Below are 24464 nucleotides of genomic sequence, written 5' to 3'. Positions count from 1 at the left end.
ATTTATTCAATTAATGAATTTCAGTCTGATTCAGATTCTTCCTTGTACTAATATAGAGGTTCTGGTTTTTTGTTCTGTTTCCTTTTGTTTTTCAAACTGAAGAACCCTTTCTTCAAATGAAAAATGATGCAAGAGAAGTCCAAAGTGACAAATGGGCATCCAAAGTAGGGTCTGTCTCCCTACTCTATGGAGGGTCACAAGTGAAAAGCTACACCCTATGCCCTCAAAAAAAAAAAAAAAAAAAGAAAAAACCCCAAAGGGGCTTTACTGAGTACAGAGTGTACCATTATTATTATTTATTTTAGAATCCAATAAAGCTCTGAAAGGTACTACTGATCACAAATAAATCAGTGTGCTATATATATATATTTTATAAGTACTTTCTTTTTTCAACCAGTTGAAAGATTTAAGAAAAAGCTATTAAAAAAAAAAAGAAACGGGGACTTCACTGGCGGTGCAGTGGTTAAGACTCTGTACTTCCAATGCAAGGGGCACAGGTTCGATCCCTGGACAGGGAACTAAGATCCCGCATGCCACATGGTGCAGACAAAAATAAATTAATTAATTAATTAAAATAAAAACTAAAAAGAAATAAATAAATAGAAAAGAAAAGAGCTCTTCCCACATTTTACAAAACCAAGTACAGATATAAATAGAAAGTATTTTCCAAGATATCACAGTCAGCTGATAAAGTTTCAAACCTGAAACTTTAAATGAAGGTTGTTTTAAAAATAACATTTTCAGTTCTCAGATATCTGTGAAAATGCATCATATGTTGTTTTACAACATATTCACTTAGTTTTCTTTTCCTGAGAACAGAACTGCAATTTGTTTCTATTAGTTAACCTATGCAAGCTAACTAACTAGTATACTAGTAACAGACAAAAACTAGGCTTGGATTGACAAATTCTCATCCAAGTTGAAAGAGTACCTAAATTAAAATATATAACAAGAAAAACTAAATACATACATATATATATACAGAGGAGTGTATGTATATATACAAACATACACATATATATGAATAGATCTATTTACAGATATCTACAGATTAGGGTATAGCCATTATGTATATACATAAACCTATATTATGAATGCCTTACTCAATAATGAGCGCAGGTACCCAATAATGACTGACTACTAAAGCATGAATGAATTAATAGTAATGAAAATTCAATATTTTAATATACAAATACCTGATAGATTCAGTATCTATGTGCACAGGTGCTATCCTCTCCAAGAGAAACTTGATCATTTCCAGAAAAGGATTTGTAGGCTGTTTGGGGTTGCCCAACTTCTTAGTTATTTCTCGCTGTAATGTAGATTTTTAAAATATTAAAAAAGTATTTTTAAATAATTCATTACATTAAAATGTTAAGAACCTATAATAATTAAAACCACATAGTATTGGTGCTGGAATAAACAAATCAATAGGAATAGACTAAGAATTTAGCATAGGAGAAAGGTAATATTTCAAGTAGGTAGGAAAAAGGTAGATTATTCAATATATTGTTATACTGAAATACCTGAACAGACATTTAGAATAAAAGCAGAGTTATATCCCTATCTCACACCTTACACCAAAAATATTCCAAAATGATGAAAAAACAAATACGAAAGAATAAAACCAAGGGTCAGTGGATATACAAACTTCAACAAGCAAAATTATTAGGGGAGTCCATTAAAACTACAGATTCCTGGGTCTCATTGTGAAGATTCTCATTTAGTCAACCTGGCGTAGAGCCAAAAATCATCTTTTTTAAAAAAGAATTTAGGATGATGCATGGGCAACAGATTAAGAAATACTGACATCAGGGACTTCCCTGGTGGCGCACTGGTTAAGACTTTGTGCTCCCAATGCAGGGGGCCCGGGTTCAATCCCTGGTCGGGGAACTAGATCCTACATGCATGCCGCAACTAAAAGTTCGCCTGCCACATCTAAGGAGCCTTCAAGCCGCAACTAAGGAGCCCGCGTGCTGCAACTAAGACTGAGCACAACGTAAATAAATAAATAAATAAATATTTAAAAAAAATACTGACATCAGTAAACATTTTCATTGACCTGCAACAGAATGGGATTCCATAAGCAGGACTCCAAAGACAAAAACCTTGAGGAGACTGCTGATAGACTTAGCGAGATAACAAAACTATAGTATGTAAAGGACATCATAAACAAAATGAAAAGGGAAAACTACAACAGATAGAAAACTATATCTGCAGCTTAATTAACATACAGTGCCATGACATACTAACAAATGAGATAAAGATAAATATTCCAGAAAAATAGGCAAAGACTAAAAAACACACAATTTACAAAAGAAGTAAGAATAGCTAATATACTGAAGGAGAAAAAATGGTCAGATGACTAGCAACCAATTTTACAAATCCTATCAAAATAATGATGTTTTTGTTTGAGTTTTGCTTGTTCCCAACAGTGATAACTGGCCAATAATGAATTTATCCTAAAGAAATGAAATCAAGACTGTGTAAAATTACTTAGCTATAAAGATTAAGTATTCTTTACATTAATCAAAAACTGGGAAAAAATTTAAATGTGTAACACAAGTGGGCCGTTCAATAAATTATGGTACACGTATTCAATGGTGTGCTATGTTGCTACTAAATATAATACTGCAAAAGACTAATTAACGAGAAAGTAAAATGTACGAAGATACATGTATAATATAAACATACACCATAATATTAACCACTGTCTCTATAGAGGAATTACAGTTTAATTGTATTGTTATTTTTGTGATATTTTCTAAATTTTACTTAACAAATTACAAAAGGGGACAAAAAAGATTTGGAGGTTTCTCCAAACATGAGCTCTTTTTAAATTTCTCTCCTTACCACACAACCTTCAGCCTGTTTGCAGGAGCATGTTGGACTAACAAGTACTTCTAACTGTTTTCTTATTTTCTCATCATCTTCTAACACCTGTGTGAATTTCTTCATGAAATCCTGAGCCTTACCAGGATCTGGCAAATTTCCTTAAATTAAATTAAAATTCAATTAAAATACAATTTTAGAAATTTATCAAAATAATAAATGAGATCAACATTTTTCATTCCTTTTATTACTTTGATGAATAATCCTAACTTACAAATTCATTTAATTTAATGCGATAAAAATTGTAGAGCACCTTCAATAATAAATTTTCACAAATAAAAATCTGTTTCCTAGAAACATAAAATAAGATCATTGTGAAGGACCATCTATGCAGAGAAAGACCAAACTGGCTATTTCTAAATAACTCCTTATAATACTTAAAGGCATTACATGTCTACCTGAGTAATACCAATTTTATTACTATCCCTTGAGCTTGTTGTATACATTGTTCTTTTGCAATTCAGAGTAAGAGATGAAGATCAATCAGTTTTACCTAGAAGAAACCATTTTCCTGTACTGCACTGTTTACTGTTAAACCATCCAGAGATAATGCACACACGCACGCATGCTACTTGGCACCAACACATGCTGAGCAACACGTTCCAGGTGTTACTGCTGGGTAGGCCATTATCACATGAGAAAGGATGAGTTCTTGTAGAATCATAGATGAGTTTTATACTACTCTTCTAATACATCATGTATCAAAAGACTTATGAAAGCTAATAAAATATTCATCCTAGAATCTTTTTCTGGCTACTCACAACTGTGAGGGAGAACAAGACTAGGCAGGATCCTTCTAATAACAGAAATTATAATATAGAACCATGGACTCTAATAAAAGTAGTAGAAGTGTGTTGAATCTTAAAATACGAATACAGTAAATGCAGTCTTCAAGTTCATATACAACTCTGAAATTCCATTTTAACTCTTGGCTAGATGACTGAATATAGTAAGAACAAATTTTCCTCCTAACTACTTGACTGTATGACATTTCCATATTTCTAGAATACAAAAATTCTACTGTACTGTTTGTCAACAGTTTTGGAAAATGTCACTTTACAGCCCCTCCATAACATATAGGCATCATATTAAAGGCTACAATAAAGCATACCATTTAAGAAACAAAACAAAAAGAAAGTGAAATGGGGATAGAGGGAGGGGGAGGGAGAGAGAGAGGAGGGAAGGACAGAGATGGAGACAGGGAGGGAGGGAAAAACAACAACAGAAAACCCCTTTAATTCAGGATTCTACAAACGTACTAGACCATGGAACTCTTTTTTCTGATGATACTATTAACACCTGCAGGATACTGGCATTCTTCACAACAGAATTTGGGAAATACTGTACTTGTTGTAAGAAAATGGATAGGGGGTTAAAAAAAGAAAGAATATAGGAGACGATCTCCTTTAGGGGACAGTGTCTGCAGCCAAACAACCAGAGAAATAGTTGTTAAAAAGCAATAGCACAAAATCACTTGCTTTAAGTTATCCAAAGGGACTGAAAACTAATTTATGTTTAACTGCTCAGGACTAAAAGACATTTTGGTCTTTTTGGGAAATTTCTACTCATGCTAAAACTTCTATCACTTAGTCTAATACCCAGTGAATTAGGTTACTGATCTCTTTGGTGTCTTAGCATTACTTCCACACACATCTCGGAATATTTGTTAATATCTCAAAAATCCGTCTAAGAACTCTTCATTACTACCACATGGAAGCTCAGTAGAAGCATTCCTCCAGGTGTTCCTGATTTTCCCTCCATCCATATGCTATACACAGTGATCCCTGAGGTGAGAGGAAAAGCAAATGACCTACAAAAACCGCTACTTTTTCCTACCCCTGCCCTGAACAAAGGAGATGTGCTACACAATCCTTTAGTATTTACTGTTAAAGGCAATTAAATAACATTTTATTTAAAATCACTGAAAGTAAAAAAGCAAATTAACTTTTTTTTCAAAGAAGCTCTCTTGTAGTTATTAGGTATATCTTTCATTGTAAATTTTGACTCAGGATGAAATTAGCTTCAGATAGATTCACATTAGACCAAGCAATACCAAAGCACACATGCAGTTTTTAACAGCAAGGTTATGCAGTAATTTGAATGTATTCTCAAAAATAAATTTATGTAATAAAACCCAGCTTTTGCTCGTATCAACACACAAAATAATCCTGTGTAGTATGCAAAATAAATGAAAATCAGGAAAAAAAAGGAAAGCTGGGAGTGTTGGGGGGGAAAAAAAATCAATCAAAAAACTTTAATATTTTCCTATATTATCATAGCCTAAAATGGAACTCCAAGAAACACTTTATATTATCCGAAAGAAATGTTTCAAATAAACCTTAAAGTTTACATATATTTGAAATAACTTACTTGTAATAACCATCACTTTTGAAAATATGGCCTTGACACTGGCATCTGTCTGTAAATCACACAAAAAAATGCAAAATTAGAACCTCCTGTACCAAGTATACCACACTAAAACAAGATGTAAATAATAAGGGAAATGGGGAGAGGGTAGGGGTATATGTAAACTCTGTACTTTCTGCTCATTTTTCTGTAAACCCAAAACTACTCTTTTAAAAAAGTCTTTTAATTTTAAACAATTAGTAAATAGCAAAAAAAAAAAAAATCTCCTAACAATAATCTTCACTGTATTCTTCAGAAAGTTAAGTAAGTAAAGTTAAGTTAACCCATTCATGCTCTCGGCCCACGCCCTGACCACCACTATATGCTCCTTCTTTGGCCATGTTTAAACTCCAGATGAACCGAATGAAAGGTAGAAGTGAAGTCATACTCCACTGTCGTTGCCTCTTCCCTTGTCCTGTTTTGTCAGCCTCCAAAACAAAAACAGATGACTGCTACATCAACCTTTTGGGACACAGAGATATTTTGTTTTTCTTAAGTACTCAAAGAACAGGACAACTAAGTTTAAAAAAGGAAACTAATCTGGAAATGTTGGTTTTCACATTTTTAGCCTATCTCAAACAAAAAGTTGACAATTAAGTATATAATTCTGATTGAACTGAGGTATTCCTAAAATCGTTAACCCTGAGGATTATAAGGCATAGTCATGAAGCCACTGGGAAGACACTGGATGAAGACAATGAAGATGCCACTGACAGGTACAAAAATTTTCCAAGAGTGCTAGTTATTTGTTGCATCAGGGTAGTATTTCAGTGAATGAATGTGTTCATCACATTGTGCTGCACGTAATACACTCTGTAAAGTCACATGTATAAAAGATGTTTCTAAGAATACTAGTTATTCATTCCATCAGGTGTTACTAAAAAAAAAAGTCCCTGAGCAACTCTGCATAAAATACTGAGCTAGAGAAACATTGGGGTGAAAGCAACAAATCAAAAAATAAACAAATAAACTGTCCCTATTGAGAAGGAGCTTTCTAAAAGGAAGGAGAGACAAAGAATAATAGAATAGCATACAAGAGCTAATTCCCAAATATTTGGAACTTAATAGATCCGAATAGAAACATAAGATTTCTATTGTTTTTCAATTTGGGGGGAAAGAGGTGGTGCTGGCCTTACTAGAAGTTGATCCACATGAAAAAGAAACATCACCAACAAAGTACAATACTGCAGGGCTTCCCTGGTGGCGGCGCAGTGGTTGGGAGTCCACCTGCCGATGCAGGGGATGCGGGTTCGTGCCCTGGTCCGGGAAGATCCCACATGCCGCGGAGTGGCTGGCCCCGTGGGCCATGGCCCCTGAGCCTGCGCATCCGGAGCCTGTGCTCCGCAACAGGAGAGGCCACCAACAGTGAGAGGCCCACGTACCGCAAAAAAAAAAAAAAAAAGTACAATACTGCAAACTACAGAGTCACTTTGAGTGACACTGAGCAAATCAATTTAGTTACATGAAGTAGAAGAGCTACATTACTAAGAAAGAATAAAAACTATCTTAATCAGAAAGAATAATGAGGAAGCCAATGAAACATGTACTGATTATTATATCTAAGAGTCTTCCTGGTAAAATAGGCAGAATTATAAAAGTTAAACACAGCTTTGTATTTTTTTTCTAACTTTATAATATCTACTACAAGTCTCAGTATAAAGTGAATATTAAGTAATAAGAGACTATGAATTCTCCTTTCACTAGAATTCCACTTTAGAGTACTATCCTCCTCCATTCTGTTTCTTCTTCATCCCCCACCACACATGAATGAGAATTCCCTCTTTGATTTGGATAACTTGTTAATTATTTTAAGATAATTTAAGGGAAAATACCACAAAGTGGAAGGGAATAAAACATTGTAACTGAATTGAGATTGTATTTTATTTCATGTAGACTGAACAGGAATGTCATGAGACCCTCCCAAGTTTTTATGAACAGGCAAAGGACAGAAGCCCCCACTAAATAAAATTTAAAGGGACAGTGAGAGTCAAAAACAAAGTTATTTTTGGTTACCGTCTCATACATCACACTGTTCAACATATGATCTACACACTTATGCTATTCGGCTGCTAATGACTTCAATAATGCCTAAAATCAGGAATAATTTTATACACATGCAAATAAGAACATTCTTGCAACTTTACCTAAAGGAAGTAAATTAACAAGTCTCTAGGAGGCAAAAAAGGGCACTCTAACCAGAGCTTATTATCTGAAACACATCAACACTGCATTATAACACTGACTAACACACGTTTATTTGGTTGAAACACACTAACTTAACTGGGATTTTCCAATTTTCCTCCTTCGCACAGAACGTACTGAAATAGCAGAATCTCTAAAACTAGTTTTAAGTCATTGACTATAAGGAAAAACTTCTAGCAGGTTCAATATACTCAGGAATCACAGAAGGTTAAATTATGTTCAATAAACCATAAACAAAGAGGTCATTGTTAGCCTATAAAACAAAAATACTACTCAGTTGTAAGCTTCAATCAGGCAAACAAGTGGTATGAAATGCCTTATTACTAGTGATTTAGAGGTTAAGAAAAAAGTGAGGTCACAAAAAACCACTCAAACAACTACTGTTAGCTTACTGATTTTTAGGGCAAATGGCAAGATTTACACCTAGGAAAACTGGAAATTTTCTCCCCTTAGATGAAACAACTCCATTCTGTTGACCTCTGTCCTATGAACATGAGGTGTATGTCGGGGGGGGGGGGGGGGTGGGGGGGGGGGGGTCGGGGTGGGGGGTGGTCCACTGTGCTTGAAAAAGAAACAAAAAATAACACTACACTGTTTTCCCTGGATGCAATTTAAAGTGACCAGGCACACTGATTTTTAGATGAATTATACTTTTTATAGGCCTACATACAACATTCTCAAACAACATCAACTGGATGAATAACCACCATTAAATTATAATTATGAAGACCAGGTAATACATTAAAATTACCATATTAATTATAAGTAAAAATATCATGATACTAAACTATAATTACATGATATTAAAACTTTCTATAACCACAAGACTATATAAAGATGATGGGAGCATTTCAGTGTAGCAACATTAAGTGTAATTTTACTGTTTTCTATGCTTTCAATAATGCTGAGTTATTGTTTTGGTTTTATTTTTTTAATTTTAAAGCTACCAAAAAAGGCTTCATTCTGTGTACACAGAAGCACATTCTCCTTCCTGTTGGGTATCACCTTTTGCAGATATAGTAAATTTAAATTTTTCTAAGCAATAAGTTTCTTAAAAATTTCAGTGTTCTAAGTTAGAGGTCATAGGTTCTAGAGTCAGAAGTGTTCCACACAGAAATAGCTGTTCAACACTAGCAAAAATGTTGATAACTTACTTTGGGTTGCTTAATTAAGTCAAGCAAATCCTTTACTTGATGTCGGAGCAGATTTTGACATTTCCACATTTCATTCAGTGCTCTGAAAAACACATACATAAATTTAAATAACAAAACGGGATAAACATCCTTCCAGAATATCCCAACCATGTTAATTTTTTCTAGGAGTTCAAATTACAAATGGAGATGACAGAGAAGGGTAAAATTTACAGGACTAAGCAACCGATGATACATGAAGAGAAAGAGAGAAGTCAAATATAAGAGATAATAACATTTGAAGAGATGGCTATATCAAAAGAAAGGGATTAGTGGTGGTTGTTTTTCTTTTGTATAAAAATAGTGAAAATCTATCATTAACTGGAACATGTTTGTAGGCAAGGGCATAGCAATGAACTGCAGAGATTACAAACTTAAGAAATAAAGCAATATTTAATGGAGTAAGGTCTTGTATTCAATAGCAGGCCGGATGAAAAGGAATAAAAGACACAAACGGAAAAGACTGAGCCCTGAGAGAATGGAGATACTTTTTCCTGAAACAAAAATATTATAATTTTACATTATATTATATACTTTTATTTATAAGTAATATTTATAAATTACATTATATGTATATAAGTGAACATTCATTTTATATGGCAAAAATTTTGATCACCATAACACTTCTATTGTTCTCAGGCAGAAATTTAAATCTAAAAAAAATTATATAGGTACTCAAAAAAATATACATAAATCACAGACAGCAGTTAATGTTATTTAAATATTAAGTTATAGAATATCAGAACCACTCACATTTAAAATTTTAAAAAGGAAATTTTCCAAAACCAAATAATACTTCTCATTGTTTTCAATTATCTATACTTCTATTAACCTCCATTATCACACATATGAAGCACTGCCATAAGAGTAATTTAATATAGAAGCATATAAAACCATATAAAAACACACTTTTTCTTTTGATAGACAAGGCAATTGTTTAATATTTTCACCCTCCTCAGCAGTATGTTTTAAAAATATCTTTGTATTTTTTAAAGGAGACAAATTAGCTTAAATTTGGACAATTCCTTCATAGTAGTCCCTTCAACATGGTACTGGCAAAACAACAGTACTGGGGCATTTTCATCTTGAAATAGCTAAACTTTACTGTCTTCCAGTTACTAAAGTTCCACAAAGTTTAACTGGCACACTTTACGAATGTAAACATTAAAACAAAAATGACCATTATCCAGAGGACTGTAAATAATTTTCAAAGAAACAGAGTAGTCATCTGTGAAATTACTTGTGAACTCCAAAGTCAATGAATTCTCTCCTTACCTATACATTTTATCACTACTTAAAACTTCTGAAAGCCCTGGATTTTGAAACTTGCTTTCACTTAAAGCAGAAAAATAAAGCAGAAATTATCTTATTTATTAACTTAAAGATGAAATCTTAAGCAATTCTAAAGCTTATTATAAACTATCATGGCTATAGCTTAAATCAAAAAGTGACCATCACTGACTAAGAATTTGTATTATAACATTCAGGGGGAGCATCCTCTTGAGCATTTCAATTAAATTATATTAAGCAGCAAAGACAATTTGTCCTTGTGCTTTGCCTTTCTAAACAGTACTTAAGGAAAAAAAGTTGTACTAGTAGAAGCAGTATTACTACAATAGGAAGACAAATATCCATTTATTTAACATTAGCCTGAATTCCAGCTCTGTCACTAAATAAACGTGAAAAATCTGGATAGAGCCTGGATACTCTTCCATTTGTTAAGTGACATTTTAGGTAGACAACTAGTTCCCTCACTATGGCTTCTTGTTTGCACCAACATACCACAGGTTTGCGTCAGTTCAAAGAAACAAACGACTACCATTGGGCTGCAGTCAGAAACCTGTCCAAATGTTGAAGAGAAACTCTCCTCCAACCTTCTACTCCCAACTGGCAAATTACCCATCAGACTCCACAGTTCAAAACTATCTAGATGAGAGCCTGATCAATGAAAGAGAAGATCACAACCAGGACACCTGATACTACCACTTACTCTTGTCACTGACAGTTGTTCTGGGGAACTTGGGGGAGGTAGAAATACACACCATGATCAGACAGTACCCAAGCTTGCCTCTATTCTCCTTTCCGGTAATCAGTATACTTACAGTTAACCTAGGGACTTACCCAAAAGTGGGTACACATCAAAAAGTCTAAAATATAGGAAGTATTTTGTCTTCCCCAAAAGAACACAGATATAGAATAAAATATATGGCTCTTTCAGTAAATAAGAAAAATCCTTACCAAACAAGTTCTTAGCAGGAACCCACCTGCCAAGCAGCTACTTTATTTTTTTTTATTTTTTATTTTTCTTGCTGTACGCGGGCCTCTCACCGTTGTGGCCTCTCCCATTGCGGAGCACAGGCTCTGGACGCGCAGGCTCAGCGGCCATGGCTCACGAGCCTAGCCGCTCTGCGGCATGTGGGATCTTCCTGGACTGGGGCACGAACCCGTGTCCCCTGCATCGGCAGGCGGACGCTCAACCACTGCGCCACCAGGGAAGCCCCCTAAGCAGCTATTTTAAAATACTTTTCAAACTAATTAGAGGTCACAAAAATTCAAATGACTTTCTGGGCTAGAATGGTAATGTAAATGAATGAAGTAGGACAGGTGTTATAATACAGAGTATTATATACAGAGGACTGTGGTGAAATTAGAAACATTAAGTAAAACATCAATATTATTAGTATTCAGGCCAATGAAAAAAATGAGAAAAAATGTGACCCCCAAAAGATTGGCAAAAAATAAGATGCCTGATAATGTTTTGGAGTAAGAGTATAAATTAGTATAATCATATTGGGAAATAATTTGACTAGTTTATAATGCTGAAAATGTGCATCCTCAGCAATTCCAGTCATAGCTGTATACCAGTGATCCTAAACCCTGGTTACCCATTACAATCTCCAGAAACGCTTTCCTAAAAACCCCAATGCCCACACTACACTCCAGACAAAATTAAATGAGGATCTCTGAGGATGAGATTCATGTGTCAGTATTTTTTAAACCTCTCCACGTGATTCCAATGTGCAGCCAAATTTGAGAACCATTCATAACCATACGTTAGAGAAACGCTTGCATGTGTATACTAAATTGAAAAATGTTCACAGTAGTACTATTTGTATTATTAAAAAAATGGAAAGACACAAATGTCCATTCTTTGCACTGACTCAGATTTGCAATGCCAAGATGATGGAATAAAACTGTGGTTTAATGACAAAGTAATTCAGTACCACAGTGAAAATGAATGACCCACAAGCTATACATATAGAGTAGATGAAGCTTAGGAACGTAATAGAGTGGCGTGAAAAAACAAGTCACAGAAGAGTATACCCACAATTATTCCGTTTTCATAAAGTTCAAAAACAAGCAAAAATTAAAAATATATTATTAAGGGATACATACATACATATGATAAAACTTTTTTAAAAGGAAATGAGAAACACAAAATTAAAGCTAGTGGTTTCCTCTGGGAGGAAGATAGGAGGATGAAAGAGAGAAGTGTTCACAAGTTGGGTGGTAGATTCATACATAGTTTTATTTTATTACTATGCTTCAAAACTCATGATTTGTGTGCATTAAATACTTCATGATAATAAGTGTAAAGACTTTTGGAGAAAATAATCACAGATAAATGTAAAGTTAAAGTGTAAGTAATAAAATGTTAAGAAGCATTAGGTGTATAGTTGGTCACTTAATTCCAAGAAGTTGATTAAAATAAAAAGTAATTTTAAAAACATTATCTCTCTCTCTCTCTAAGTATTTTAACTTAAAAGAGATAAATACTCATTCACTCACCAACCATTTCTGTAGAATCAATTGATCCACAGATTGGAAATTACTTTCAGCTTTTCCATGACATTATCTTCCAGTATATCTCCTATGTCACCATTTTTTCTTTTTAATTCAATCAAATGGACTTGTCATTTAAGTGATGAATGATATCTGATAAAAATATTTAGTTTTGAAACTGCTATTTATGTTTTGTGTATTCTATTTTCAATTATTTTTTATTTTCTTTTCCACTTCTGGTATTAAGGTTTTCATTAATTTTTTGCTCCTATGGGTTTAGAAGTTATACATTCGAATTCTATTTTTTTAGGGGTGACTCAAAGTTTTAATATGCACACTTGATTCATGGTCTAATTAATCAACATGTCTGTCCTCACTCTTATATGACAAAAGAACATTAGAACACTTTACCTGCCATCTTAACATGTTGTTATCTGACAGGGTCTACCCTGGCATGGGGCAGGGTATCCCAGGGACTCTCAAGAGAGTTCACATATCATTGCAGTGGTGTACACTGGCACAATATCAGCCTAGATGATAACCTACTTTTTAATCCAGACCCCAACCCCTTGTAAAGAAAATTTTATCCTATTCCTTCCTTCTGGATTCAATTTCCTTTTTTATTCTTTAGTAATTTTTTCAAGTAGGATTTATGAGTGGTGAACTCTCATTTTTTGCTTGCAAGTGTCTTTAATTCACTTTTACTCCTGAATGACAGTTGAACTGAGTCAAGGAGTCCAGATTGGATGTGATTTAAATAGGTTGTTTCAAATGGGATATATACATATCCTATCTCATCCATTCTAAGAGGCCATCAACTGCACCATGAAGAAAAGGATGCATTACAATTCCACAGATGCTAGCATATGAAAATTTTATGTTTTACAATTAATTATAGAGGTAACATATTTTACTATACGCAGTGGAAAAAGAATGAGCTTTGGAACCAGGAAGAACTGAGTTCAAATTCTGGCTTTGGGGCTTCCCTGGTGGCGCAGTGCTTGAGAGTCCGCCTGCCGATGCAGGGGACACGGGTTCGTGCCCTCAGTCCGGGAAGATCCCACATGCTGCGGAGCGGCTGGGCCCATGAGCCATGGCCGCTGAGCCTGCGCGTCCGGAGCCTGTGCTCCGCAACGGGAGAGGCCACAGCAGTGAGAGGCCCACGTACCGCAAAAAAAAAAAAAAAATTCTGGCTTTGGCTCTTATTACTTGTGTAATTTTGTGCAAGTTCATTGATCTCTGTGGGATTCAGCTCATCATGTGTAAAACAGAAAAAAAAATCATTTATACTGGGAGTTTCCAAGCTTTTCCTATAAAAGGCCAGAAAGTAAATATTATAAGCTTTGTGGGTCATAAGGTCCCTGTTGAAACTACTCAACTCTGCCAATTGTAGCAGAAAAGCAGCCACAGTTAACACATATTCCTGTGCCTGAAGTACAGTGGGTATCAAGAAATGTACATTTCTCCCCCTACAACCCTTTTTCTCAACATTCCTATGAAAGATATAAATAGCATACATAATAATTTCCATGTGGGAAGTGCAGTTAAAAGTCCCATTAAGCTGCGATAGGAATGAAAATTATATACAGCTCCGTATACTTCTAATTTCTGAATATTTAATCCCCATTAGCTGGGGATTAAGTTACACATTCACTGGAATACTGATGATCTAAACTTTCTGAAACCTAGAGCATATCCATCTCTAGGCCTCAATTTCCTAAGCCTCAGTACGATTCAATTAGCAATGCCTCTCCCATGTCCAAAATGCCAATTCCCTACAAAGCCATACAAAAGCACTTTTTGAATGAAACATGGTCATAAAAATGTATTTGTGCTTACCTTTATATCAAACTATAACACCATGTTGAGGCTATGCAGCACAAAAATATGTATCCTACTGCCCTACTCTATAATTCAAATCAGTATCAGGTGAAAATAAGAAAGTACTAATTTCACAATATGGACCTTTCTAATGCCTTAAGGAATACAAACAAAAACAAAAGGTACATCAGCATTTCTTGAGACAACAATATGAAAATCTGGAGAGAGAAAAACTAAATCCTAAAAGATTCCATGTCAATCAGCTCTGTTTTTTAATTAGTTACAAAAATCCTTGTTAATCTCATGTTAATAGCAGTACTTTCTGAAAAAATATCCTATCCAAGTATTTTATTGTGTCTGACCATTTAAACAATGTTTGCATTACATAAATTGTTGACATTTAAAAATACAGTTGTTTTCTTTTCCATAAAATCCAACATACTGCAAAAGACGGAAAGAACAGAGTTTAACATTTGAAACATACTTCACAGCATTTAAATCCAGTGTGGCATACAAATAATATAAGCATTTCATCCGTTCTGTAGTTTCCAAATTGTGGGGGACCATGTATTGAGCAAAGATCCGTTCAACAAGCAATCTACGAAAAAACATAAAGTACTGTATTAATTTCTTTAAATGTACGTATTAAATATGTATGTAAATTTCCAAAACACATAAAGAACACATATAAAAGAGCTTCTTCTTTCTGAGTAGAGATGAGATTTCCAAATCAAAGATTTCTTTCTATAAGAAGAAGAGCCAAAGAAAAAATTTTAGCTGGATGTACTGGAAACAGTCCTATACCTAACTAAGATTAACTACTTCTGCATGACCTTGGGCAAGTTATATACCAGGGACTCAATTTCATTGGCTAAATAATAAAGGGTTAAAAAACTACACCAGAACCTTCCAAGTGACAAATTCTAAACATCTATAAGTTAACCATAAAGAAATGTTTAAGATTCTTGACTTTTTGTAGTGATCATCATGAAAAGAGACCTAGATAAAAGTAAAAAAAAGAAAAAAAGGAGAAAAGAAAAATTAAATGGTGGGGGGTGGGCAATGAAACCATAATGCAAATCTCTGTGCACTGATGCCACACGCTCAAAAAGCTTAAAAACGTCAATTTTCTAAAAATAATAACTATAAAGTCTCTTAGATAATATCAACCTAAGATACTCAGTTTCTGCTTCCCATACCTCTTAAAATTGTAAGATGTCCTACTGGTTCTTAATTTTCTCATTCTCACCTGTTAATAAGCAAGATCATTTGGACCCCACTAAAAATTCATCAAATCAATGCAGACTGCAAGCAGAATTTACAGTTCTACTAACTACTAAATCGCTAGGTTCCATATAAGATCTAACCTTACACACTGGAATAGAAAAATACAAAGATTATATTCAGATAATGTGTTTTTATATAAATTTATAAACTAGTTTTTTTAGCCTTGAGTAGGAATTGTTTGTATTTAAAATGTCTAAATCCAAAGGTTGTATACTTATTTTAATTTTATTTGAAAAAATGAATGTGAATCCTTATAACACAATTATCTATGAAACAAAATTTAAATAATTACATACACTCCTACTTTCAAATATTACTCTGTTAAAACACAGTATACGAAAATGACCATAAAAGACATATCCATCCCTAAAGTTATATGTACATTACTACTTCATTTATGGCTTTGGTGGGAAAGCAACTAGTCACTCACTACCTTTAATTTGCAGTAAAAACTGAGGAGGGAGTTTAAAGTTATAAAGAAAATAGTTAGCCTAAAACAACAGCTCAACAACAGTTATATAATACCAAAAGCACTAAACATTTTACATGTGGTGTCTTTAACTTACCTATCATCAATACTATTTTGATAATATATATGTAGCAATTTGTCTTTGATCCATGAAATCTGTTTTGCAGCATCTTTCCCAGCTGCTGATTGTAAAGCATATTTCTTATAGATCTGGGCAAGTCCCATCATGGCTTCTTTGCGCACTCTCCACTTAAAAAAAACAAAAATTTTTCTCGTAATTTAAAAATGCCTCCATTATATTAATTCAGTAAAGTCTAGTTTCCCAGTTTTTTTATTTACTTTATACAATTTATTTTCATCATACCTCAGTTCCTGGATGTCAATCTGTAATGACTGTATGAAAAAACACAACTATCATTTTAATATATCTACTATGTCAAGCACAGACATCTATTAACGTGTATAAAGAATTTTAATGCTTTGATATCTTATACCCATTACCAATCCCTAAAAAACAAAACTCAATCACAATCTACTTAATGTCACTTAGAATGAGTGAGGGAAAGCATGCTACCAAATTGTAAAAGGCAAAGACAGTTAAGTGGATAAACTGTGAGCTATTCCTTATAGAGTTTTTTCCAAATTATGGTCTATATTAAGCATACGTGTATTAAAGGTATACATGACAATGGCTTTATCAGATGCTGAATGCAAAGACACATCAGTGGTTCATTTTGTATATCTGGCAAAGACGTTCAGGTATAAAGGTATTCAACTATTTTCTAAAATAAATACATATCTGTTATAGTATACCTAACATTAATTATCTTGGTATGAGTTTAATCTTAAATTTTACATAAACACAGCACTATAATCAGTAGAGTGTAAGTAATATTAAGAACTTCATGAATCTGCGAAGATTATTAATTTTTCCTTTGCAGTCTGTCACTCACAGCAACATTTTTCTCTTGGTTTCTCTTTCAACTAATTACAGTAAATAATAGTCCTTATTTCATCCATCCACTGCATACATATTGAAATAAAAGACTTCAAAAGCTTTACTCATAAAATAAAAATTCAATATGTTTGTAAAAACTTTATCTCCAATTCCCTATCTTATCTCTAATTCCCGAAAGTGCTACTTTAGGGAAAATTTAAAGATATAGATAGAGCATATTCTAATACTGCCAGTAACATAAATATATTTAATTATTTTTTGGTACTCCATTAATATTTATATGAATGAACCAAGCAGTCCTATGATGAACACACCATGATGATCAAAAACATACATGAATTATGATCCCAATAATACACAAATACTTAGCTTAAATTCTAAGTTTAACTATGAAAAAGTTTACTTGAACACTTAGAAGGCTGTTATCCTACCATGATGCAAATCTCCTTTTCCTTCTTTACAGCTTTTGGCCTTTTCATTGTTTAATACCGTACTGAAATATTCAATAACAACAAGTCTAAATTTATCAACTAAAATAAGTTGCTCTGAATACCTATAGATTTGGAGGGAAAACCATGCAATTCCTGTCCATGTATTCTCCATCCACAACCCACATGATCAAAGAGAGAATTAAATGATGGAGATAGCACAATCGACCATACAAGTGACTTTCAAAATGTTGTGAAGTTTTTACCTAGTTACAGCTATTCATATCTACCAAGAGGCCTCCCACTTTCTTTGCTTATTAACCCCTAAATACACCAAAGATTTTCATCCTTCACCAAAATTACTCTTAAGTCTAAGTCTGTAAAATCCATGCCATCAAGGAAAGGCAAAGGGGAGGAGGGGAGAATAAATATTCACTGAAACACTTACTGAGTGCCTAATACATTCTAGGCAACATGGAATACAAATGTAAGACACAGTGCCCTCTTCAGAAGCCACTAACTAAAGAGTGGAGCTGTTCAGTGCTCTAGAAGGAAGATTTGGGGTCATGGGAGATAGGCTCGAAGCATGCTGCTCTGCTGGGGTTAGCTTTGCCATGTTGAAAACATTTTTGGGACTTCCCTGCTGGCGCAGTGGTTAAGAATCCGCCTACCAATGCAGGGGACACAGGTTCGATCCCTGGTCCGGGAAGATCCCACACGCAACTGAGCAACTGAGCCCGTGCGCCACAACTACTGAAGCCCACGCTCCTAGAGCCCATGCTCCACAAAAAGAGAAGCCCACGCTCCTAGAGCCCATGCTCCGCAACAAGAGAAGCCGCTGCAATGAGAAGCCTGCACACCACAACAAAGAGTAGCCCCCACTCGCCACAACTAGAGAAAGCCTGCATGTAGCAACAAAGACCCAACACAGCCATTAATTAATTAATTAATTAAAAGAAAAAAGAAAACATCTTGTATTTTCCATTCCATAGAAATTATAATACAATCAGCTAGAGGACTATGAACTGATACCCATATGAAAGGAAAAAGAGAAAAGAGAAGTTGTGTTCAGAGGCCTTTTCAAAAGTCACTTACTAAAATTAGTGTACAGGTTAAACATCTGATTACTCTACCATTTAGAGCTGACCCATTTTGAGGATGAGAACAAATAATCCTAATAAAGAAAAACTAATAAAATTTAATGTAACAAAAAGTAAAATCTTCTCATAAACATTATTTTAGATATTAAAATGCCTCCCCCCCAAAAAGGGCTAATTACATTTAAATCTCAATATTTTCAAATGAAATACTATTAAACTTCAAGTATTCAAAATGCAAACCTACTAATAATTATTAACCCTACTTACCCGTTTGTCTAATGTTCTCTCTCTCACAAAATTAAGTAAGTGATCATTGACCAGAAGAATATCCTTTTTAGCAGCTGTAACTATAGACACAATAACATCATGTCTAATAGCTTCCTCAGGGTCATGTGACCTCACTTTAAGATACTCTGAAAGATAAAATTTTATTTGATTAAAATGAAACTTTGACAACTAAAATGTTTGAAAAGATTGCATAAGATCTTTGAAAGTAAACCACAACAAAAACAAAACCTAAGTAGAAGGTTCAATATTTCAAAAACATTAGGAGTAGGTAAGAGAGAAAGGGAGAAAGAGAAGGAAGAAGGAAAGAAGGTCAGTCCTTCAGGCAAAATACAGTAGTTTACATGCAACTGAGGAGTAAATCCCCTCCCCATTTGTGGGACAGGGTAGTTAACTAAGGAGTTCCTAAACTCATTAATTCAACAAACCATATAAATGAACCAAGAAGTATATCAATGTTAAATATTTCACTTTTGTTTTTTAAATGGTTAAAATATTCAAGTCAAGTGGTTCTAATCGGAAAAGGCTAGAGAATTCAAGTTTCTGTCCCTTAACTATGTAAACCCTTAGTGAGGTTATTGAAAGAGTAAAATTAAGGTAATGGCAGCCAAGAAATAGGATTACAGGAAAGACCGTAAGGCAATTCTGTTTTACTGAACTAAAAGGAAGGCCAAAGGAAAGACAGAAGAAATGAAACACTTAACAATTACAAGTGACTAGAAGAGAATCTTAAAGTCAAAAACATGGAAGTTCAGATCTGGCACTGAGAAAGCTGAAAGAAAAAATTAACAATCTTCAGTAATGATATATTAGGTTTAAAGAAGAGGTACCACAAGTGAACATAAATTATTATTCAGCTTTTTAATTATATGACCAGTAAGATAAAATTTCGTTGTTTGGATCTGGAGTAACATACATAGCCATGTCTATAAACAACAAACAGAGCTTATGATTGTGAATGGATTTACTGCTCAATAAATTAACAGTTAACAATATAATGCAAAAGCTCATAAAATCAATGCCCAGGTCCTAAGCCCCTCCACCTTGAGCATTCTCTACTAACAGGAACTATTTCAAAAAGTGTTTAAGACAATATGTCGCTAAAAAACTTCTGAAGAAATGGAAATATTATTTTATGTATCACAGAAAACAAGGTTATTTTTAGTATTGATTTCAAATGCCCCATGCTAAATATATCTCAAATTCATTTACCCCTCAAGATAAAGACAGGAGTTTTTATCTTTCGCTACACTTGTTTCAAATGTAATATGTATTATTATTTCAGGTGTCACTAAAAAATGGAAAAACCAATGACACACCATCAATTTTCAGATACATCCTCATTTCACTAAAACAAATCATTCATATTAAACAGGTATACACAAGAGCTATTAACTTATAGATATTAACTGTGCAGAGGAAGAGAAAACAGGACAAAGAAGAAATTCTCAACAGTTAGCATGATGCAGCATCTAACAATACTCTTCCCAATATGGCTACGTCCCTCAAAACTTGGCTGAAGGCACAGGATGAAGCTCACAAACACACTATGGAGAAAAGAAGATAAATGTATGTTTTTAACATATTTATTTCAGCTCACTCCTGAAACCCTCAGAAAATGTCTTTTAAAAGGGACAAGTAACAAGAGAAGAGATCATGGCAGAAGAGATTTCTCACCAAAATTTTGGCAGATGGATGACTGGTAAATGCCCAGAGACAAAAGAGAAGGATGAAACCTAAAAGGGAAAGAAAAGCCATAGACAAGCTCATTTCCAGGGTAGAAGAACCCTGAAATTCAAGGTACCAAGCAATGAGAAAGGCAGAGATGAAGACAGCAGCTGAAAACATGGAATGGAGTGGTTGAAAATCTGCATTAATAGTTAGACCCCTAGATTTTTCAAATCTGTCTTTTAGCCAACCCTAAAAATTAAAATGTGCCAGGAGGCTAGAGACTAGGAAATACATAACAAGATAAATGTTTCATAAAATATGAAACTGTACACTATCCTTTGATAAAGCAAAACATTCAAAACAATGAGAAGGACTAAAAAGGTTATTGGTGAAATTATTCACATCTAAAGTATATTTCAGACAGCTATAAAAAAACAAAATATCTATTATTTAGCCAAGAGTAAACAATGCACTGAAGTTCTGACTATGGAAAAAATACTTTAAAAAGATAGAGACTATGTACAGAACTACTACAAATCAACAAGAAAAAAAAAGACGAACAAGCCAATTAAAAAAGAATGGGTTTAAAATTTAAACAGATACTTCATAAAAGAACATATGTATCAATATGCACATAAAAAGATGACTAATCTCATTAGTCATCAGGAGAATGCAAATTAAAATCACAACAAACATCAAGACCTATGAGAATGGCTAAAACCAAAAAGACTGACCATACAAAATGTTGGCAAGGATGCTGAACAACTGCACCCTCAAACATTTCTGGTGCAAGTGGGAAATAGTATAACTACTATGAAGAACTTGGTCATTTCTTATAAAGTTAAACATACATTTACCCTATGACCAGCAATTTTACTCCTAAGTAGTTCCAAAGAGAAATAAAAACATAAATCCACAGGAACACTTATACAAGAATACTCACTGTAATCTTAATCATAATCACCCCAGACCAAAAACAACCCAGATATCCATCAAAAGAAAAAAAATGGATATAAGCAAATTATGGTGTATTCATACAATGAAATACCACTCTATAATAAAAAATAAAGTAATAATACTTGGTGTCCCAAAGACACAAGCAATTAAAATTAAACTCCTGGTAGGATACTCTTTTCTGGGAAATCTGAATAGCCAAAGAGAAAGTATCTAAACTAAAGGTTTTCCAACAAACAACCCACCCTGATCACCCTACAGTGAAGTTCAGAGTGAACAATCCCATCCATACGCTCAGGGCTTTCTGAACAGCTTTTAATTTAGTCCCCCACTCTTAATAAAAGCCGACAGCCATGGATTGCCAAGCATTTGAGGAAAGCCTCTAACATGGAAAATACAGACAAAAGCAAATAAAAAGTGGGAAAAACAAGTGGGTGAAACAGACATTTTTAAGAAAACGAAAACTCCAAAATACTATCATTAGTATTCTCAGAGAATACTGTACCCATAACACAAGAAAAGGGTGCTCCAGAGTAAAAGAAACATCCAGGATAAAAGAGAAGGAGGAAGAGAAAAGGAAGAAACAGACAGACATACACAGACACACCCATGCACGCACGCGCACACACACACTCAGGGTCACACAGAAGGGGGGAGAAAAGAAGGGAAGGAGAGGGGGAAGGCAAAAGAGAGAGGAAGAACAAATCATCTTAAGATGAATGCTATAAATCAGAAGCTCACACACAGCGAGCAGTCCAAGTTCAGGTGTCAGCAGGTAGACAGAGGGTTCTCCAAGCAGGATATCTCCCAGAAAAAGCAGTTTAAAATGTACAAGTTGGTAAAATTTTAAAAAGAGTAAATAACTAAATAATAACAAGCAATAATATGAAAGATGGGAAGGTAGTGCTCAGGGGTAAACCATTCAAGGGTCCTGGATTGCTCAGAAAGAAGCTAGTGTTCTGATTAATTTCAGACTTTATTAATCAACTATGCAGTAAAAGCATGAAGGAGAATGTAACTTCCAAGCCCATATGGATAAAAAAGGAAAAATGAGAAGAAAACTAATCAGTTGGGCAGAAGAGAAGAAAAACAGAAATAAAAGAAGCAAAGAATAGGCATGCAAAATAGAAAACACAAAATAAGATAGTGGGAATAAGTTCAACTATATCAAATTCAAATTATTTCAATAAAATTTTCAAATCACATAAGAATACTATATATAACTTATGTACAGATACACATGTGACATAGATAGAAAAACATGAACAGAATGCACAACAAATTTAATAGAGAGGTTACCCTCTACAGAAGTAGGAATGAGAGGAGTTGTGAACAGCATTTCAACTGTATCTACAATTTACTTTCTTTTTTTAAACTCCTAAGCTAACATTTTTAAACTCCTAAGTTTAAACTCTTTTTTTAAACTCCTAAGCTAACATCAAAATGCTAACATTTCTGAGGAAGACAGTGGCTGCTGTATTCATCCGTATTCTCTGAACTATTTCATAACTTTAAAAACCTTAACAGAGCAGCAACAGTCAGATACACAGTATTCTCATTACTATAAAAATGCAAAGTTCTGAAATACCTCATCAATATACAGATTTCAGAAAAGTTACCTCCATTAAGCATGGTTAAATTAGTTCATAAATTAATGACTCTCACCTAAGTTCTCAAAATATTAAAGACGACTGAAGTTCCATAATCTATTCAAAGTCAAGACCTGTTCAAATCCAAATGCCTGAAATACTTGTAGAATTGTTCTTAAATTAAGAAACCAATATTGTCTCTGATAATGCTACTTTTTATGTAAGTGCTTCTAGCCTATGTAGGTACTAGGAGGTAAAAACTGTAGCTTCACCATGATGATGAACTGAAACAAGAAGACTTCACTGAGAATCATCACAAAAAACAACCAAAAATAAAAAGGTTTTTTTTCCTATATATAAAACCAATTTTTTTCACCAAAGAGCATCTAGGAATATTTGCCATTATGGGTATACAGTACCTGTTAAGTCCTTTGCTAAATCAGGATGGTTCATGAGACAATGGCTAGCAAATTTCACACATTCCAGGCGGATTGGTACATGGATATCATTAAACCTGATAAAATATAAAGTCACAGAGTAATCTTTAAAATAAGAGAGAGAGATAAGTGTTTATCCTGCACTTACTTTATATTTATTTCTCTAATTAAAAGAAAAAACAATTTATACAGGATAATTCAAAGCAGAACCAGACTATTTTAAAAAAGTTTTTGATATACTATGTATGTAAGAATGCTTTGGAACCTCTATATTAAACTAGGTCAATCTCCTGTGAGAACTATGTACTTTTAATGAGGATGTTTAAACAGTACACAATTGGCTCAAATACAAGAACTGGAATGACAAAATTTTTCCTATAAATAGTATACTTTCTTTTTTGTTATATATAAATTTATTTATTTTACTTTATTTATTATTATTTTTGGCTGTGTTGGGTCTTTGCTGCTGCGCGCAGACTTTCTCTAGCTCAGGCGAGCAGGGGCTACTCCTTCATTGTGGAGCGCAGGCTTCTTATTGCGGTGCCTTCTCTTGTTGTGGAGATGGGCTCTAGGCATGCGGGCTTCCGTAATTGTGGCATGCAAGCTCAGTAGTTGTGGCTCGCAGGCTCTAGAGCACAGGCTTAGTAGTTGTGGCGTATGGCTTAGTTTCTCCGCAGCATGTAGGATCTTCCCGGACCAGGGCTCAAACCTGTGTCCCCTGCACTGGCAGGCGGATTCTTAACCACTGTGCCACCAGGGAAGCCCTATAATTTCAAATGTATCTGTTTATGCAAGTATATTGTGTATACATAATACACATATACATTATTAAATCCCACACTGAAAAGAAAGCTTTTCCTCAAATTATTCTTTCTTAAATACAGAACATTCACAAATGTTTGGTAGATCTTGCACTAAACCCTGTATTACTTTATATGACTCTAAAATTGTGCCGAAATTACTCCTATCTATCATAATTATTTCCACTAATA

At 34.1% G+C, this 24464-nt stretch overlaps 1 protein-coding gene across 7 annotated transcripts in view; it reads right to left on the bottom strand.

Moving 5' to 3' along the window:
- The window catches only part of PDS5B (PDS5 cohesin associated factor B), a 194971-nt gene that overhangs the window by 72604 nt on the left and 97903 nt on the right, over positions 1–24464 (bottom strand). For all 7 annotated transcript variants that reach the window (XM_079902880.1, XM_079902882.1, XM_079902885.1 and 4 more), the window contains 8 exons: positions 23455–23549; positions 18804–18949; positions 16148–16299; positions 14779–14892; positions 8655–8736; positions 5263–5311; positions 2854–2993; positions 1197–1312 (listed from right to left, as the gene is read on the bottom strand). In XM_079902880.1, coding sequence (XP_079759006.1) covers positions 1197–1312; positions 2854–2993; positions 5263–5311; positions 8655–8736; positions 14779–14892; positions 16148–16299; positions 18804–18949; positions 23455–23549 — 894 coding nt within the window. The remainder of the gene's footprint in view (positions 1–1196; positions 1313–2853; positions 2994–5262; positions 5312–8654; positions 8737–14778; positions 14893–16147; positions 16300–18803; positions 18950–23454; positions 23550–24464) is intronic.

The sequence above is a fragment of the Stenella coeruleoalba genome (genome assembly GCF_951394435.1).
Source record: "Stenella coeruleoalba genome assembly, chromosome: 18".
NCBI lineage: Eukaryota > Metazoa > Chordata > Mammalia > Artiodactyla > Delphinidae > Stenella > Stenella coeruleoalba.
Note: the sequence above shows the minus strand (reverse complement) of the source record. Positions and strands in the feature narration are given on the sequence as shown.